Consider the following 20,602-nt stretch of genomic DNA (forward strand, 5'->3'; position numbering starts at 1 on the left):
TTGTCACCTCTTTCTGTCTCCCACCAGATCTACAGGAGTCTCTACAAAAGGACCCGAATGGTTCAGCTCTAGCACTCCTCACCCAAGAACTAAGGAAAAAGGTAGGATTAGGCATGAATCAGAAGAATATCATCATAACAGGAAGCAAACCTTACAGAGAACGAACTACTCTGTCAACAGATCAAAGCAGAAGACTTGAAGACTAGGTTGCAGCTTCTTTACCACCTGGCAGAAATGCAATTTCTCAGTTTTAACAATCTCTGCCTCGGAAAGTTGCCATCAGCCACTTAGGAGCCTGGGTCTGCTACAGGTATCGCAGTAACGATGAACAGTCCAACCAAGCAGAGAGGAAGGTTCAAGGCCTCTTCCCTACAGCACTCCCCAGAGTACATGGTACTGCAGCCAGTGTTCGTAACACCGTCTCTTACCTAGGCTGGGAGAGGGCTGCTGGGGAAGCAGGTAACAAGTGAGAACTTTTTCTCCTGTCTTTTCATCATCCTCCGTTTGGAATTTCAGCATGGGCTGGGACTGATTTTCTGCCAGCCACAGGGCTTTCAGGTTAAGATTTGTCAAAGCAAATGGCAAGTTCTGCAGTCTGCAAAAGAAGAGAAGAACTGCTGGTTAAACTTGGTAATGAAGTAACTTCAACTCACCTCCAGAACGCCTTGCCTGCACTGGAGGACAGAGCCAAGCCACCGCAGGATCCCTCACTCTTACACACAGTGAGGCAGGTGGCTCGTGCTGCATATGGCTCTGCAACAGCCACAGACTGGACTCCAGTAACCTACCCTCACCATTTTTTAGCAGAGGACAACTCCCATCAACAATGTGAAAACGGTGATTTTTGAAGAGGGGTTTGAAGACAGAAAAATTACGCTTTCACAGACCAGTACACAGACACAGGTTGGAACACAGAGGTGTTCCAAACAGAAGCTCTGGTCAGCTTCCATGGCTAAATGCCCACACACTTCTGCATTAGCTCTACCCTGTATTCCAGTGAGATGGAGAAGGGCTTAACAGGCAAAGCTTCAGAGGCACATGCCCTTTTCCCAGAGCCCTAAGCAGCCAGTCTGGGCTTCTCCAAACTGCGGATCCTGGGATCAGCGTCTCCCGAAACACACCAGGGCCCAGCCCATGCTGCTCCTTCACAGCAGCCTCCTTAGAAACATGCCTACAAGCCTGTTTACCCTTCCTGCTGCTGACCTGTTCCCGGCCACATCCAGGACATGAAGCTCTGTGGTGTTGGCCAGCTCTGGTGGCAGGAGCGCCAGGCGATTGTCTCGCAAGGACAGCACATTCAGATTGGCACAGCCTCCAATCTCAGCTGGAAGGGATGTTAGCCGGTTCCGATCCACATTCAGGTTCGTCAGCTTGGCCAGCTTGCCAAGGGACTTTGGCAAGGCCTAGGAAGGAGACGATTCAGTAGTTGCAAAAGATAAGAGCAGCAGCAGAACAGTACAAAGGCACAAAGCCCTCCAGCTGGGGAAAAAAAAAAAAGCTGCCTTCTGTCCTAACAGACACATTTCAGTAAGTTCTCACTACAACTTTGGGACAGATTTTCCCATTTCACCAAATGCAGCTTTTCATGTAGCCCTGCTATCCTACAGAATTTTTCAGAGGAAAAACAGTGAGGGAATACAGCTTCCAGCAGGGTACATCAAAGCAGCTAAAGGGAGAGCAGCTGGAGCATGCTCAGGATTCCGGCTCATAAGCCAGAAGATCGGAAAAGATCCCTGGCATGTGCCTAAACTGAACAGCACAGGAGGGGCAGTGTGGCTGCTGGCGTACTTACTGTCAGCATGTTCTCTGTCAAGATGAGTTCTGACAGATTTTCACAGTCCCCAATTGACTCTGTCACCTCTGTCAGCCGATTCTGGTCCACCTTGAGGATGGAGAGCTGCTTCAGCTGACCTGGCCACGGCAACAAACAGCATGTGAACTATGCCACAGAGATAATGACTGTTCTGTGTTCACCTGGCTGAAATGCCTCCCACAGGGATTATATATCCTAACAATACAGGCACTACCTTTCTTCCCCACCAGGCTTGTTCACAGGTTTCACCCATGCACGATAATGTAATCGCAGAATCACAGAATGGTTTGGGTGGGAAGGGACCTTAAAGACCACCCAGTGCCACCCCCTGCCCTGGGCAGGGACACCTCCCACCAGCCCAGGTTGCTCCGAGCCCCCTCCAGCCTGGCCTTGAACTCCTCCAGGGATGGGGCAGCCACAGCTTCTCGGGGCAACCTGGGCCAGGGGCTCACCACCCTCACAGCAAACAATTTCTTCCCAATATCTCATCTCAGTCTCCGCTCTTTCAGTGTAAAACCGTTCCGTTCCCCCTCGTCCCACAGCTCCCCTCCCTGCTCCAGAGTCCCTCCCTACCGTTCCTGGGGCCCCTTTAGGGACTGGAAGGGGCTGGAAGGTCTCCCCAGAGCCTTCTCTTCTCCAGGCTGAACCCCCCCAACTCTCTCAGCCTGTCCTCACAGCAGAGGGGCTCCAGCCCTCCCAGCATCTCTGGGGCCTCCTCTGGCCCCGCTCCAACAGGCCCATGTCCTTCCTGTGCTGAGGCCCCACAGCTGGACACAGTACTCCAGGTGGGGTCTCACCAGAGCAGAGCAGAGGGGCAGAATCACCTCCCTCAACCCGCTGGCCACACTGCTGGGGACGCAGCCCAGGCTTTCTGGGTTGCGACCACACATTGATGGGTCACTGTGAGCTTCGCATACACCAACACCCCCAAGTCCTTCTCCCCAGGGCTGCTCTCAATCAATTCTCCATGCAGATCAAGAACCTGAACTCATCCTGTAGAGGTCTGCTCATCAGTATCATCTACTGCCTCTGCACTCAACTATCGTGACTATGTCCATCAAGCCCTAATACCTTGTTACATACACTCTTGCCTGAAGCCCCTCCGCCAGGAGCATTCGCAGGGCAGTGAAGTCCCGCACTACTCACCAATCCCATCCGGAATGCATTCCAACAGGTTCTGTGACAGGAGCAAGTCCGTCAGTGCTACTAGCCCACTGACCTCATTGGGCAACTGCTCCAGCTTGTTCTCTGACACATCCAGGCAGACCAAGCGGCGGAGGTTGCCCAGCTCCTAGGATCAGAAAGGAGACACTAAGGCTTGATGGAGCAGCTGAGGAAGGAAGCAAAGTGGTGAATCAATGGCCCCAAAGAGGTACTCACTGGAGGCAGGGCTGAAAGCTGGTTCCGGTCTAACCAAAGCTCACGCAGGTTTGGTAGCGCTCCCAGAGTATCTGGCTGTAACAGAGCAGGGCAGTAACAGCATCAGTCCCATCCACAGGGGTGAAGCTGCTCTAGGATGCTACAAATCACACCACACCTCTGCAAAGCTAGACATCATTACTGATTTCACACCTCCTATGACCATTAACCAAATGGTTTATGAAGCTAACGTGTTGGTGTGCCACGATATCGCAGCACCTTTGTCTGGAAATGTCTGGGATGGCATACTGGCTGCAAAAGGCCCCAACAGGAAGCATGGAAGACAGCAGCAAAACTGCCTGGTAGCAGGCAAGACAAGAACTAAACAGGGTTTTGGCAATTCCAGCCTTACGCAAGAAATGAGTCTTTCTCCTCTTCCTCCTCTCAGACATGAGAACAATTTGGATAAGACTGTCAAATCGGACACCATATAGCAGCACCATTAGCAACGGTAGCCATACATTCATAGCACCACTCCACAAACACCACACACACTGAGGAGTTAACGCACCACTGAAGTGCGGTTCAAGTGCCAGACAACTGTTCCCACAAGTAAGCTGCAGCCTTGTGCATAGCAACCGCATGAGCTGCTCTTTTTGCTCCCAATTTAGACAGATTTCTGCCAAAAAGCACTCCAGAACATTAACAGCAGGATTCAGTAATAGCTTAATCCATAGTTGCAAAATTAAAGAATATCACTGGATGTCCCTGAATGTCAAGATAAACTGAATTTTGAGACTGTGCACTGGCTCTCAGCATGCCTGCGCTCAGAGCCCTCCATGGAGGCAGTCCGGTCCAGAGGGCACACACCCCCACGCTTGGCTGACTTCACTGCCAGGAGCAACACGAAATGGTCCTGCACTTCCTAGTAGAGAAACCAAATCAGAAAGGAGAAAGGCAGAAAGTCAGCCTAGCAGAGGTGAAAAGCAACAGCTGGGGGCAGCGCAACACAGAAGAAAAAGGAAACACCAGTCTCATTGGAAAGCTCCTCAGGTAGCTAGGAAGCAAGGATGAACATCCCAGAGCAGAAGGGCTTGGAAAGAGCAGAGCAAGTTGTGCGTGAGGACAGTAGGAAGCAAAACAAGAGGGCCAACACACGAAGAGAACATTATGCTGGGAACAATGACTAGGCCATGGTGGGTAGATCAGAATCTTCCCAAACAACCTAAGGGTCTATTTCTGTGTATTTCAGATGAAAAACCACTTGCTTCCACAGAGGTACAGGGTTCTGCCCCTGTCAACCACCCATACTCCCTCCCCGCCATCCCTCACCTACCAGTACTTCCAGGTCATTGCCACCAAGATCCAACTGTTCTAACTTGACAAGGAAGGAGAGCGAACTGCAAGATACAGGGAGCAAAGAGGGGAAGAGAGAAAAAACAAAAAAGGAAGAAAGAACGGAAGGTTAGCATCTGGGACACACATCTCACAGATTATATAATTTTTAACAACTCCGAAAACAGGTGGGGCAATCCTGACTTTTTCCATAGTCCCTCTGAGCCAAGCAGCGCAGGGGGGTGGGCACCCTTCCCCAAGCCAGGCTATCTGCATTAGGTTCAGCAGCACCGGCAGTCCCAAAGAGCCAGATTCCACTTTGACACCAATGTGCTTTCTCCCCCTCCCACCATAAAATACTCTTTGAGCAAAAACATGACAGACAACAAGCCACACCTTAACACTGCTGCCCATTTTTGTAGCAGGGACGGGGACTTGGACACAGACTAACAGACAACAGGATGTCCTGGTTTGATGCCCAAACCACAACACAGGAGAGAGTCAGCAGAAGACAATGCGTATTTGGGGGGCAAGGGGAGCACAGCTGCAGGGAGAGGCAGAAATGACAAATTCAACAGCCTCAGTTTCTCCAAATGGAATGCCCATGCTGCTTAAGAGAGCAGGAAAGACAACACTGGCATGATGCCTCCGAAGAGGTCACGACATACAGACAAGAAGCTCACTAGGCAGGATGCTGCAAGAAGCGTGCACGGGAACCAAAGCTCCTCAACACTGGTGGTCCAAGGATGTGCCCTGAGTATCCAAACACATTACGAGCTGGTGATATAAAAGGCTGCAGTCTGCAACCCCACGAAACCAGGATTCAGATCTTCTGACATGGCCCAGGTGTCCTCAGCTCTCAGTCCTACCCCATCAGCTCCAACTCCCACTTCCCCAAACAGGGGTTGATTTCTCTCACTTTACACTAGGACGGAACCGCCATCTCAGCCCTGCCGCTTCCCCAGGCCTTCAGTTCTTTTTATTCTCTTCATAAGGAATTGTCTTGATACAGAAATCACTATATTTCTCTGGAAACAGAGCTATACATCTCACTGCCATCCAAACTAAGGATGTCGGGGGCTGCAAATCTGTGAGAAAGCAACAAAAGAGAATAAAAAAGAATAAAAGTCTCGCCTAAGCTAGGCTATAAAGATATTTGGGCTAAACACGAAAAGCAAGTTCTTACCTTATGCAGCGGTGGATTTTGAGATATTAAGTCAAGCAAAGGTTTATCAACAGGATTGTCAAAAGGATTCTGTTGTATAGCAGTCTCTCATTATATCTGTACCTTTGCACTTTGACTTCTCTGAAGGGTGAAGCAGCCTTGACTGTCCCTTCACACCTTCGTGGCTTGAATTCCCAAAATAGGGACAGGGAGCTGTGGAATCCATGTTGATATATGAGGTCTTGCAAAATGCCTCAGTATAGATCACCCTGCACTATTCACAGAACACCAGGTTGGAAGGGACCTCCTCAAGGATCACCTGGTACAACCTTTCTTGGCAAAAGCGCAGTCTAGACAAGATGGCCCAATGCTCTGTACAGCTGAATCTTAGAATCTTAGAAGCATCCAACGTTGGGGAATCCACCACTTCCCTGGGGAGATTATTCCAAAGTCTGATTGTTCTCATTGTGAAAAATTTTCCTCTTGTGTCCAATCAGAATCTCCCCAGGAGTAACTTCTACCCATTACCCCCGTCTTTTCCATATAACTCCTTGTAAAAAGGGAGCCTCCATCTTCTTTGCAGCCACCCTTTAAGTACTGGAACATGGTGATAAGAAAGCATGCATTCCCTGAAAATACATCAATGAGAGCTACCCTTCCCAAGTGATTGGCAAGCTGTGTCCCATCTGTGTAGGAGAGGTGAGGAGTGATAATTGACTGTACAAGACGAACTGTTTCAGAACTCAGTTGACAGAAGAAGACTAACCAATGAAATTAAGTTTTGGTAAGTAAAGGTCATTTCAAGCTGGATCTTTTAAGAAGCTCAACAACAACAAAAATCAAAAGGACACTGATGCATTATGCAGTCACAAATTCACAGTATTGAAGCCCATCTACCCAGTGGGCTCAGTAACCTTGAATACTGAAAGCATCATCCATTTCCATAGGTCATTCTACTCTTTGGCGTGATCACCTGGACTTGTTTAGAGCCATTCCTGGTTACAATTTACAACCAGACTAAGTACGAGAGCTTCAGACCTGGGTAGAGCACCTGACAGTACCACTGAAATTTCTTCAGACATCGACTGCGATCTCATATTTGACTGATAGATCTGATGAAAATTGCCTTGGCCTTCAAGATCCTCTTTCTACTTTTAGAAATCATCCAAAAGTAGAATTTGGAGAATTGACAAAAGATGAAAAGAAGCTGGAATTGCACTGCAGAATGAGTATCAAGCCTGGACTTATCTTTCAGAGAAAAAACCCCAAAACTCCTAGCATGCTACAAGTATCTTGCTGGATGGCATACAAATCTAACATAGGGAAAACAAGGCAGCACCGAGTGTGACACATCTCCCCAGAAACCACATGGGTTTGGTCACAGATCGAATTCTCAAACTCCAGACACTTGCTGGCTCTTAGATGGTGAAAAGCCATTGGGACCATCCTTCACTGCAGTCTGAAAGCCCAACGTTGGATGTAGCTATCACACCTCTTAATTTTATGGTGTATCACAGCGGTGGTACCTGTCTGTGTGAACACAAAGAACACATGGAACAGACAGCAGTGGGTCCCAACACCAGGACCCAAACTCCTCCTGCTTGCCTGTTCTCAGCCTGGCTCTCACGTTCTCCCTTGTGGCTACATTTCACATGGGGCCATCTCAGGGGGTCTCTTAATATCACCTTTCCGTGACAAGGTGTTAACGCTGACAACTTTTGTGCAGAAAAGATCCAGTGACTCTGGCATCAGAGACAAGACGACAGCGTTGATTTGAACTATGCTTCCACGTTGTGTAATCACCAGATGTGAAGCCTGGGAGCTGACCAGTGCAGATCTTTCAGCTCCTTTTTTGGAAGTGCCATGTCCTTTGGGTCAAAGCTGACACATGAACTCTACAAGCAGATATCAATGATGTCATATAAAGCCTGTACTTGCAGGTCCCAAAGGAAAATAACCATCAGGAAGAGCGTGCACCTGAGTCAAGGCAACATCTCACCGTGAGGGAGGCATAGCCATCACAGAAGCAGCAAGACTAAAGTCCTACCTGCTTAGGGTCTCAAAGCCTTGCTTGAACACTGTATCACTGATGCCTCTTTTGCCCTCACTCTTTTTTGAATACAGCAGAGCAGCAAGGGGGGAAAGTACAGGTAGCCAAACTGAATACTTGCCATGAATAATAAGAGGGCACTGAGGAAAGGTGGCAATAGTTGCCTGCTTCACACGTTCACTGAGGAATTTGTGTGGCCCCAAAACACGTTGCTATTCAAAAAGAAGTCAGACTGAATCCCTTCCAACATATATTCAAGGAAGACTGGGGGAATCATCAGTTGGATGGATAAACAAGCAGAAAACAAGCTGACAGAGCTAATGTAGGTTAGAAAACTCAGCAAACAACGCTCATGGGCTCAAAACCAGAGACTAATGCAGAAAGTCATTGTTCTCCATATCCTATCTGATAGCATCAGCTATACCAACCAGATCCTCTACCAGGAATTCATCTCTGTCCCTAACTCTCTGAAACATTTAGCAAGACTTACCTCTTCTCCCTTGCTGGCTTATTTTTTGTCTGCTGCAGGAAAGCCAGTTATCCCACCCATTCCCACAAACTGCTCAACCAGAACAATCAGAAGGGACACCCAAGAAAACACAGATGTCGGAAGCAAAATAGATCATTAGCCGTATTCTGCTGCTCTTCAAAAACTGCACTGTATACAGAGTTCTTCCTATACCCACATCAGTACATTTTTGTCTCTTTTCCCAAAAGAATCCATCATCTGTTCCACCTCTCCAGGAAAAATGGTTCTCACCATTTCCAGCAGCTCTCTTGTGGAACCCTGTCTATTCCAAATCAGTCCTGACACAGGCTGAGTACAGACTCTGAACATCCTTGCCTGCTCTTAAGCCCTGTATCATCTCTCTCCTTCCTCGCCCCAATTTACAGAAATCCAGCAAGATGCAGCTAATTTATGCAAAGCCTTGAGCCCTCCCAAGCAAAGTACTAGAGCCTGTACTACAGAAACAGCAAGTCCCTGAGGAATCAGTAAGAACGATCAGGCAGGACTCCTGAAGCCACCAGACAGACACTCACGTGGGGAGAGTCTTTAGCAGGTTCTCACGTAGCTCCAAAGTCACCAGGTTTGCCAAACTGCAAGAGAAAAGGGAGCGAGAAAGCCAGATTCACTGAATAGGGCTTCAGGGATGCAAGGACCTGCTCATAGCCCTTCCCTTGGGACCACCCCTCATGGCCTGCACAAATGCATGTACGTGAGTGCGTGCACACGAATGGCGATGACAGGGGAAAACAAAAAACAGAGGATCTTAAATGACTTCTGATGAAGGCGACTGCTTATTGCAAAATCATGGGGAAACAACACCATGCCCAAACTCAGGACAAGGAAACATGGTATCACATACAGGACTGACTGCCCAAAAAGATAAAATCCTTCATGTGTAGAAAGCCAAATCCCATGGTAGGGGCACCGCACCCCATGGGCAAAGCCCCACAGGCTTTGCCTTGGCCATTTGCTGGCAGCAGAAATCATTTCATCGGACAGACCACAACTGTTTGGAAAGGGGCAAATGGGCACTCATAAAATACGTAATGACTAAGGATTTAAGAAGCCTGGAAGCGCTCCTTGCCTGGGCCAGAGACCACAGGGGAGGAGAAGCAGATGAGACCAGGAGAAGAACCTTTTGGAAAAGGTTGCCTTTTAACAAGAATACTGCCTAGAGGTGCTCACACAGTGCGTTCAGTACAGTGGCAAGCTGTACCTGGGACGGCACGCTCTTCCCCTCCAAGTCCTGCTTGTGTTGCACTCCACGAGTGTGGTGTTCCCACCCCAACCCTCCTCCCCGCTGTGAGAGCAGGGGCATACTCACTTCCCAATGTCATTGGGGAGGCTCTGCAGGGACACATCATTCAAGGCCAAATGGCCCAGGCTCCGAAGCTGCGTGAAGCCCTCTGGAAGCCTGTAAAAACATGACAGGACAAAACACCATTGATTCTGTGTACAAAACAAGCTCTAAATTCCTCACTTAAATCCCCCAAAAGACAGTCTTATCCCAAGTGGTATCAACATGTAGAAAGGAGAAGAGAAGGAACCAAGTCTGACCCTGGCTCTGATCCAGGATATGCCCCGTTTCCAAGACAATACTCCCTTGCACCAGAGCCACTATATGTCCAAGTGTACCAACTCGGCTCTGCAGTACTCAAGCACAAATCCCAGACTAAATTATGCCATGTGATCATTTAAAATTGGAAGCAGGAGGGCTACCAAGTAATCCAGATGCCCATCTAAGGACACTTGTGCAGATGACACCGCAGCATTCCCCAGGATCCATTAATACCATTATAACAGCTCCAAGGTACCACAGAACATGGTACCTTGTTCTGTGGTAAGAACCATGGAAAGAACCATGAAAAGGAGAAATCCTTTGCCGTTCACAGGCAGTTCCTGAAGGTTCCTTGCCCCACTGCTCACGACACACATTTTACAACTCTGGGCCACAAAAAGACTCTGACAAGTAACTTCCAGTGTAGAAGTGCTGGTCATTCCTGTGGTACAGCGATTCTCAGGACTGAAAAGCTTGTCCCGTTCTGGCAGTGTCTGGCACCACGAGAGGGAAGCAGAGAGTTAAATCTATTTAAAGGGCAACGTGGGCAGCGCCTGCCCAGGAGCAGGAAGGGCAGCAGGAATCTGGAGTCACACTGGCATCTACAGGGACCCTGGCAGACAATGCATCAAGACACCAGCGCCTGAAAGCGTGGTTCACCAAGGCAGAGGAGCCACATGTAAATTCCCAAAACATTATGGATTAAAAGCTGTAGAGACAGAAGATTGAAAAGACAAGGGAGAGACCCCTATTCTTGGACACAGCTCTGGGCACTGCGATACCAGGGAAACCGACCAAACACAAAGGACGGCCACCCTAAGTTATAGATAAGATGACAGGGAGCAGAGGATAGCACGCAGGCTTTTCCCTACTCCTCTGCAGTACAACCAGCCCACATCCACTCTGGATTGTGCACCAGGGTGAAGGGGTGGGGAAGGAGTAACAAACTTTCTCCAAGAGGACAAAAGTCCTCACCGTTCACACCAGTGCCAAGAGTATGACTAAAGGCTCATCGATCCAAGCCACAGGTCCTGCAGAAGAGGGAGCACACATCAGCTCTTCCCCGTGCCGAGTGCTCCATCCGTCAGGAGAGCAGACATCTGCAGGTCTTGGCAAAGGCAGGGTGACCCTGGGCCTTGACTTCAAGGGAAGACAATTACAAGATGAAGACCAAAGAAAACTAGGGAGAACGCGGAACTTCAACTCTCGTTCTCAGCTGGACAAAAGTGTTGCCTACCTGGAGAGAGGATTCCCACTAAAGTCTGCGATTTCCAGGGATTTGCAGAATTTGATGCTTTCAGGAATTTCTGGAATGTCTGGAAAAAATATGTGAAAGAAAAAGAGAGGCTCAAGAGGAGCGTGTCATGTGGAAAACGAGTCACCAGGTAATTGGTGACAGCCTAAGACACAGTAAGACAACCACGAGAGATCACTCTGCAGGACTGTGAAAGGGCGCTGCCTCTTCCAGAACATGAGTGCACAGGGTAGTACTACTACACAGAGAGAAATAAGGCTGTGGGGCACCCACTCCCGATTTTGCTTTGACCTTACCATTACGGGAGATGTCCAGTTCCACCAGCTGCATGAAGTTGGCAACCTCGGGGGGAAGTCTCTGGATTTCATTGTCACTCAGACCCAGCTTGCGCAGGTTCAGAAGCCTAAAGAAAGGCTAGGAGAAGAGAGAACAAAACTGAGTCAGCAGCAGTTCTGTGGGAAACCTGTCCTCTCACCTCAGGGCAAACCCGAGCAACCACCCCTGGAGCCTACTGCCTTCTCTCATAACCTCTGTCCTGGTGAGGTCCTCAAAGTGCAGTCACTGCACAGATGAGAACCCCGGTTAAGGTCTACAAGAGAGGAGGGGGAAAGAAGAAAGGCATTCAATGAGTTTAGCTTGAGGATTCATTTAACATCTCTATTATCCCACTGCTCTTATCCCTCCCTTGTAGGATACAAAATGGATATTCCTTGTTTCCTAAGACAACGGTTCATCTTAGGCATGCAAATACCAGCATCATGAGGAAGTGGCTATGAAGCAGTTCGCTGCCACAGACTAGTGTTTATGAGTCTGGTCCAGAGAAGCCAACAAAGGAGAACCATAAGCGGACTTCCAGCCCGAAGTCCTGTCCCTGCTGCCATACGCATCTGCTGTACAGTACATTTTGTCAGGACATCAGTGACAGGTCCCTACACCAACGATGGAAGTGTTTGTGGCACTCATACCAGAAAAGAAAAGGAGTGGGCAAACTATCTGTAGAGCCCACGTAACAAGGAATTAGAGAAAGAAAGAAAACTGCTTTCTAGAAACACCACAGTCAGAGAAACATTGACTGGAAGGGACCTCTAGAGGTCTCCTTGTCCAACAACACCCATCGTCTTCACACCTACCCTTACTCTCAGAAGCCAATTATATTAGCTATAAATGGTAAATAACAACATTAATCAATCATACTCTTTCTAGACATCAACAGCCTCTCAGTAAGTTTACTAAACACGACATACTATAATTATCAACTGAACAAATCTTGCAGCTGCTTCTAACTATTGTTGGACATAGGATATGGGACAGGACGGAAACCAAGGCCGTGGTGTTTGCTGCATTTCCTGGATCGTTTCAGAGTGCCTGGGAACAACAAACAAATAATACCGGACCACTGCAGAAAATGAGACACTTTTAAGAAGTTTACTCATAACCCACAAATAGATAAAGGCAGAGACTGTTGCACAGACATGAAGCAACACTGTGTCTCTGATGATGTGTTTGGGTTCTGCCACAGCACAGACAAGTGCTCCGTCACCTTTAACCGTTTAGGAGTTTTAGACGGCCAAACCTCCAGAAGCCAATAGCCCAGCCCACGATGCAAAAGAAAGTAGCAATGAAGCTTGGAGCAAACTCAGGTCTACGAAGCGACACGCAGAAGCCACTTCTAATCCACATAACCATCGTGTCTGTCCTACGCCGGAGGCAGAGAGGGTTACAGCACCCAACAGAAGATGTAATTGCAGGATTACTTACAGATCAGAGAAGGGCCCAGAGAGTCAGGGCTGCTTACACAGACCACACTGAGAAGGACCAAACAAGAATTTGAGCTCTGAACCTTCTTTCTCAGTTGCCTTTCAGTAATCCATCTGCATCAAGGGCTGGACCTCCCTCCCCAGGAACAGCTGTTGGGCGACTGAGGTTTGCTCTGGTTCGGGGGTGTGGTGGCACAGACCCCCCTGGGCCACGTCACCATGTCAGGAGCAGACAACGTTGTGTTCTCGCCTTGGCCACCAGCACAGGGGGCTGGGGCAATCTGGCACTTTCTTATCTTGGTTGCAAGTGCAGTGAGTTGGGACAATAGGGTACTTTCTTCTCCTGGTCACAAGCACAGTGAGTTGGGACCATCAGGCACGCCCTCACCATACCTGGACCTCTTGCTGCCTGGATCATAGCTGCTCTGGAAGGTACCAGAATTACCCGACAAGACTGTGGTCGAAATAGAAAAATCCTGACCATCTCGCAATCTGAAGCAAAACCCTTTGAGCTCTCCAGGATCGCAGCAGGCTTGACCCCGTATCTCCCCCTGCGATGGGACGCCTCTCAGGGCAGATCTTGTGAGGATACTGAAGTGGAGATTTCGCGATGGTTTCACAGATCATCTGCTGACAAGTGCCGACAAAGGAAAAGAGTGAATAAGTCACTACTACTGGATTTCTCGAGGTTTCAAACTGGTACTTTTGATACCAGTAAATTACCACGTTTTGCCAAAAGAGAAACAATTATATAGGTTAACCTCTATATCTGCTTGTGTGCCTTTGTATGCGGGTGCTTCGATTTAGGAAACTGTCATCTCTTGTGTGAAGCTTGCCATTTTCGAATCTTTAATAAAGTCACTGTGTTGATTATAGTAAATTTTATTAAATCGCCTTGATAATCAGCTGAGGATTAAGTATTGTTAAAAATCATACAACCTAATCCTTTGTTAATAAATCTTAAACTGCTGCTACCTCAAAGTCGTGCAGGATCCTAATTCGACCTTCACGACCTGGTGGGACACCCCCAACTGTCATTCATAATATTGCAAAGAACAATAATACAGACCAGAGGAGGGGCAAGGAATTAAAAGGTGACGCACAACATAACCATGAGAAGACAGACCACAGAGCAAGCTGCTCGCCCTGCTAGAAGGGATGGTGACGAGGTCTAAGAATTTAAGAATCTTGAGAAGTTTCTCTGCCGAAGATCAAAACCTCTGCGTTTTCCCATAGAAAGGTCTCGGTCAGGAAGCGCTGCCGCGTGCACGTTGAGGGACTGATGAACAGGGCAGGGGCTCTGCTGCGCCGAGGACATCGTACTGCCACATCACCCCCATACTGAAAGGGAGAAAAGCTCTGGGATCAACAGCAGGGACGTAAAATTCATACTCCTGATGTCCTAAAGTCGGCCAGGAGACCATATTCAGTAGGATAAGTGAAAGAAGAAGAAAAAGTCCTCCTAACACTGAACAGCGCAAGTTCTTTTTAATTCAGTTTATCTAATGCAAATCAGTTTGATAAGAAAGGAAGTAGGTGAAAGTCTAAATGACAACAAAGGTTCAAGCCAGAGCAGGAGGTTTAGAGACTTGATTTGCTATTGTTTCCTAGATCCTTCTCCTAATTTTAGAATGCAAGGAAATTCCAGGCAAGACATTGTGTTGACCTGCTGGAGTCTACAAGTTGGAAAATAACAAAGGGACCAGAACATTGATAGTCCAAACTTCAAGCACTTCTGCCGACAAATTTTACGCGGTCTCAAAATAGATATGCACACTTTTTAAAAAAAAAATTTTAGAATAAACTGGAATAAAATCACGCTAGATGTTGCACTGCAAGATATATGGGAAGCGTTTATTGACACAATGAGATTTAAAACGTATCTGTGGGGCAAACTGGTAGCTGCGAACATTGACTTCAGTTTTGCCTACAGTTAAGTTTTACTTACTTAGCAAAAGCAAAACAAAAGCAAAAGCATCAAAAGCAAAACAACACAACACCCCTTTGCCACAGCAGTTGTATCCATGCAGTTTATTGCCACTTAACAGAACAAACTGCGTAGCAGGCCTTTTACTGGCATAAAACCACCTTACTGAAGATAATCAGAACCTACAGACGTGCCTGTGAAGCCAAGCGCAGACCAAGCCTCGGAATCGGCCTGTGACAATCTCACAATTCTTCCCATCCAATTACCTGTGCTTCAGGGAAACATCTACTAAATGTTCCAAAATACCTTGCTCTGTATGCTACTTTTTTTTTATATCACTTAAACAGCATTTTTTCTCACCCAACTTTTTCTTTTTTTAAATAAAAAGGTAACCAAAAGTCTCCAGAACCTCACAGCGCCAACAGACTATTATCAGATCTGTGCACAAATTTCCATTCAGCAAACAGCAAGACGACGAGATCGAACACCCCACTTCTTCACAGTCAGTTAAGCTGGACTTGAATAAAATACTTTGGTGTGACAGAAGTTCAAACTAGTCGAAAGTCACCAGTGGAGGTCACAAAATACAAATGCAGAATTACAGCATTCCCATGCAAGAATGAGGATTTTATATTTGCAAAAAAGAGCAGAACCCAGGTAAGGCAGCTGTGCTTCCACAACCAGTCCCGGAGACCTCACGGCCGCTGCATCACAATAGATTCATTTGTGACACTGGAAATGGAGAACAAATTAATTTTAAATTTGTTACTGGAACTAAAAGTGAAAACTTAAGCAAACGTCTCTTCAGAGACTGGCAATTATCCCCTTTTCTCATCAATGTTAACCCTGTTTCATACAGCTAGCAAAAAAAAAAAAAAGCCACAAATTTAGCACCACACTGAATATCTCTATTGAGATGAAACACACACAACTTCAAGATTTTCTGAACATAAAAAAAAAGAAAAAAAAATCATCAAATCCGTATGACCTAGATCCTTCAGCGTCCAAACCAGACTGATATAAGATCAAAAATACAAGTTTGAAGAAAAAAACAATAAGCAGCCACCTTTCACTGTTCCCTGGCACGCAAGGAGCCTAAAGACCACACAGAGCAAACAGGGATCGGTGCAAAGGACCCTGGCGCGCAGGAATCCAGCCAGCTCGGAGCACGACGGAGGTCGGCACAAATGAAAAAAGGCTCAAGCAAAGAGCGAGGTATACTCATACACTAACAGCACTGCTGGGTAACTACGGGGAGGAAAGACTCTGGAAGTTAGAATAGATTCCCAAGATATTTTGCTGTTGAAGTATGTGAACGCTTATGGGATGGCCAAGAGGGAAAACAACTACAAAATTGTCCTGCAAATAAGATTCAGGGGGCATAAATTCTTACAATATCCAGAGCAGTGCAACTGCGATATAACAGACTGGAAACACACAGGCCATTGCTGTCAATGTACTGACCGGCTGAAAATCAGTGAAAGGTATAAAAAGCCTATAAAACACTATAAGCCTTAAGATAAGAAGTACTCCACAAAATTATAGCACCCCAAAAAAGACAGAAAAATGTGCAATACAGGCTCTGCAGCATGTTTTCAGCTGTAACACCCTCATTCAGCAGCCCCCTCTAAAGACGAAAGCAGGCAAACGTATGAGAAGTCATTCAAGAGTTATCTATAATTTCTGAAGCAAAATTGAATTGCTTCATTCTCTTAAAAAAAAAAAAGGCAACCTAGATCCATGGATTTTTCAGTCAAAAGGTACAAAGAAGTAATAGCCTTCTAATCCTTTGTATATCACAGACCTTTACCACAGAATCATGAAATAATTCAGGGTGGAAGGAACCTCGGGAGGTCTCTAATTCAACCAAAGCAGGGTCAGCTATGAAGTCAGACCAGGTTGCTCATGTTGCCTAGTCAAGTCTTTCAGAACCTCCAACGATGGAGGATCCAAAAATACTCTGGACCCCTGGGTCCACCAATTAATTATCCTCACAGTGGAAAAAGCTTCCCTGTACCCAGCTAGAAGCACCCAGTTCAAAGACACGCTGTGCCTCTCGTCCTCCCCCATGCACCGTCTCCCTCATAACCCCCCTGTACACACTGGCAGGCTGCTATGAAGTCCCTCTGAAGCAGCGTCTGCTCCAGGCTGAAGAGGTCCCGTTCCTGCGGCCAGCCCCTGTCCACCCCACAGACTCTCTCCTGAGCTCACACCAGCTCAGTGATGCCGTTCTTGTATTGCAGGGCCCACAACGGACACGGTACGGAGGTGTGGTCTATGAGGGCTGAGCAGAGGGGAACCATCATTCCCCCATCTCTGGGGATGCTCCTCTTGGTTCGCCCAGTATGCTGTTGGCCCTCCACGATGCCAGGGCACCCTGCTAGACCCCGCGAGGAGCTGAACTCTATACATGGACTGAGGATGAAAGCTGAGCACTTTCGGCACAAGGTCCAACAGGAAGAGTGGAGAGGAGGTGGTCATGTACAAAGAACGTTATCAACAATAGTACATGCAACATAAAGTCAAACTCACCAGTCCATTTGCATAACCAAATAAAAAGCCTCAAACATCCCTTTTTGCTGTTGGAAGGCAAATATTGAAGTGTGCAACCAGTATAAACAATGGAAGAGAACGATCAAAACTTTAGGAGACCCCTGACTGTAACAAACATTGCACAATTAACCCACACCAGTCACTCGGAAGCTACACTTACGTGAGTTAAACAGCCACCTGCTATCAATGGGTTGGGTTCCCAAGAAACTCCAGGTAAGCTAACTGAGCACCCTGAGCTATTTATTCTACTCCTGTTAGAGTACGTGACACCTGCTTGTCAGCTAGGTTCAGCTAACCACAACTAAGCTGGAGACACTTTACTTTTGTCTTAACAATAACTGATGCCTCAGCAACTTCAGAAGACCCACTTCGACAGTGAAATATGATTATATAGGCAGAAATGAGAAAGGATGAAACCCCAGTAGATTATTAACGAACCTCATGATTCAGACCACTGCCTCTGGAGTAATTTTATAGGAGAAAAACACCAGCCCAATAGAGCAGAATCAGTGCTACGACAGTCAAAACTATCATCAATGCAAAGGGAAAGAAACATCAGCTTCAAACTGAAGCCAAGCAGAGCGCCATCCTGACCTCACAGCGCTCATCTTCAATGGTTAGGTCAGTTCTGCTCAAGGAACGTTTCCAAACAGCACTCTGTGGTTTTATTTGAGGTTATCCAAAGAAACAATAACAGGCTCAGCCAGTTTATGAAAACAAGAAACACTGGTAGTAACAAACACAGGCTTCATTTGGCAGATTCACCTTTGGCTTCTGCTGAGGAACTGAAATCCCTGTGTGTTGAGAAAGTCCTGAGCCTCACGTACTGACGACGAGGCCCACGGATGTAGGACACATTTCTTACTGATAGTGCAAGGATGCCTGACACTCCACTTTGCAGAGCTTCTCAGCCACTGAGACCCCAAAAGCACAGAAGTCCCTGATCCCATGGAGTTCATTACACATGAAGTGTTTTGCCTGCACTTAATTTATAAGCCAGGTGAGCCCACGGCTCCAACTTTGGTCAAGGGAATACTCCTGCCTGGGAAAGCAGAGCGAACCCAGGAAGGAGGAAGTACTCACCTGATTTAGAAATGAGCTTCGGGCCTCATATCCTCAACATGTCACGACTGCTCCCCAACAAAGCAGATGGGTGGCACTAGAGGTGGTGCTGGCCAAAATTAAGAGGGAGATGCCCAACTCCTGAGTAGAGACAGAAGTCTGACAGTCCCCTGTATCCCTTCCTCATCCACTATGTCAGGAACTCTGACTGTCCAACCCCCAAACTGGCTCCATGAGTCACCTCCTGTTCAGCAAGAGAGGGAGCGGAGCCACCACCGCCTTCACACCCAGCCTCCATCAGCACCAGACAGGCATCTCGCTGCCCACAGACACTAGCACTGAGTAAGTTTCTAGAAAGCCCGTGTCTGCAAAACTGCAAAGGAGTATGTAGCAGGACAGTGAGTGAGGGATGCAGATTTCCAAATACAGCAGTTTACTCAAAAAGGCACCTCGCACCATGGAGGCAGGTCCATCAGAACCACAGAATGGTTGAGGTTGGAAGGGACCTCTCAAGATCAGCTAGTCCAACCTCTGCTCAAAGCAGGGTCAGCTATAGCAGGTCACACAGGGGTGTGAGCTCGGGTTTTGAATATCTCCAAGGATGGACGCTCTGCAACCTCACTGAGCAATGTGTTCCAGTGTTTGATCACCCCTTCAGAAGCAAAAAAAAAAAGCTTTTCCTGATGTTTAAACAGAATGTCCTCTATTTCACTCTGTGCCTGTTACCTCTTGTCCTGCCATGGGACACTACTGAGAAGAGTCAGACGCCATCTCCTTTGTTCCCTGACGTCATATATACATTGGTAAAATTACCCTGATCCTTCTCTTCTCCAGGCTGAATGGTCCCAGCTCTCTCAGTCTCTCCCCATATTTCCAGTCTCTTAATCATTTTGTGGCCCAGTGAAGGACACACTCCTCTATGGCCATGTCTTCCCCGCACCGGGCAGCCAGTCCGCCAGACGTGGTTTCACCAGTGCAGAACAGAGGGGAAGGATCACCTCCCTTGACCTGCTGGAAATGCTCTTCCTAACTGCTGGTCAACTTGTGGTCCACCAGGATCCCCAGTGTTTCTGCTTTTTGGGTGGTCAGTCCCCTGCTTGTACTGGTGCACGAGGTTATTCCTCCCCAGGTGCAGAAATTGGTATTTCCCTTTGCTGCACTCCATGAGAACCCCGTTGGCCCATTTTTCCAGCCTGTCAAGGTCCTTCTGCGCAGCAGCACAACAATCCAGTACCTGCAGAGTCACACGCAGCATGTACATACACAGCAAAGTCACAAAGGGCCCTTGTAAGCCCAGTATCCTGTCTATAAGAGGCCCTAGAGAATGTCTGAAGGAGGTTCCATCCTCCTCTCTGCTATTAGCATGCCTCCAACTAAGTTATGTTTCTTCAGCTTACTGATGTGACGTACTTTCTCCAGATCTCAATCCTCTTTGACTGTTGATGTTCATATCTGTAAAGCTCCCAGCATTACTAGTGAGGCCGCGTGGCAAAGCCCCAGCACATGAAACAAAGGTTAATGGAGCTATTAGGTTAGCCCGGAGAACCAGATAGTGATGCTGGGAATTTGGACACCACCCCCAAGGGTTTTCTTTCTGCTGGAAAGAAATGCTCAGCAGAGCCTTGCCTCCTCCCCCTGCTCACTTATTCAGTCAGATCAAGAGGTGGAAAACAAAAAAAAGAGAAAGGACAACGGATAAAAGGATCAGAACAAACCCTCTGAGCTACCACTCAACTATGCTGTTTCCCAGTAACAACAAAATCCTGAGGGAAGGCCTGGAAAGCCAACCATTCCCTACATGGGATTAACGGCCACAGAGCAAGCCCGGCTTGGTGGGACCAGCAGCGCCGGGTGACCCCAGCCACCCCCAACTCTTCAGGAGGTACGGTGGAGCTGGCCTGGTGCTCTGGCAGGAAGAGGGAAAGCGCTTCAGTCCGGCATGACCCCAGCAGCCTGACGAAGTGCAGCAGCGTCAGGGACACCAACCCACCAGGACCACTGAGCTTCCCATGCAACTGGTGGTGCCCACAATGCTGGCATCCAGCCTGCGGCAATCATGGCCAGAGTCCCTGCGCCCATCTGTGGTCCACACGATGGCTACACAAGCTCATAATGTCCTACATCTCCCACCCTACCTGCAGAAAGACGCACCTTCACAGCCAAGCAAGCGGAGAAAGCCGTGTGGGTGCCGAAGCCTGGGTCTTGGAAAATACCGAGTGCTTCTGCACACAGACTGCTCCCCCTTCCAGGCCAGCCCACG

At 47.8% G+C, this 20,602-nt stretch overlaps 1 protein-coding gene across 36 annotated transcripts in view; it reads right to left on the bottom strand.

The window, feature by feature from the left end:
• Window positions 1-20,602, bottom strand: part of SCRIB (scribble planar cell polarity protein) — a 117,881-nt gene that overhangs the window by 85,393 nt on the left and 11,886 nt on the right. For all 36 annotated transcript variants that reach the window (XM_054189675.1, XM_054189670.1, XM_054189667.1 and 33 more), the window contains exons 2-11: window positions 11,340-11,457; window positions 11,026-11,104; window positions 9,555-9,644; window positions 8,764-8,820; window positions 4,509-4,572; window positions 3,194-3,268; window positions 2,960-3,104; window positions 1,793-1,911; window positions 1,204-1,403; window positions 429-595 (exon numbers count right to left, since the gene is read on the bottom strand). In XM_054189675.1, the coding sequence (XP_054045650.1) occupies window positions 429-595; window positions 1,204-1,403; window positions 1,793-1,911; window positions 2,960-3,104; window positions 3,194-3,268; window positions 4,509-4,572; window positions 8,764-8,820; window positions 9,555-9,644; window positions 11,026-11,104; window positions 11,340-11,457 (1,114 nt within the window). The remainder of the gene's footprint in view (window positions 1-428; window positions 596-1,203; window positions 1,404-1,792; window positions 1,912-2,959; window positions 3,105-3,193; window positions 3,269-4,508; window positions 4,573-8,763; window positions 8,821-9,554; window positions 9,645-11,025; window positions 11,105-11,339; window positions 11,458-20,602) is intronic.

Source organism: Rissa tridactyla, chromosome 2, assembly GCF_028500815.1.
Source record: "Rissa tridactyla isolate bRisTri1 chromosome 2, bRisTri1.patW.cur.20221130, whole genome shotgun sequence".
Taxonomy (NCBI): Eukaryota; Metazoa; Chordata; class Aves; order Charadriiformes; family Laridae; genus Rissa; species Rissa tridactyla.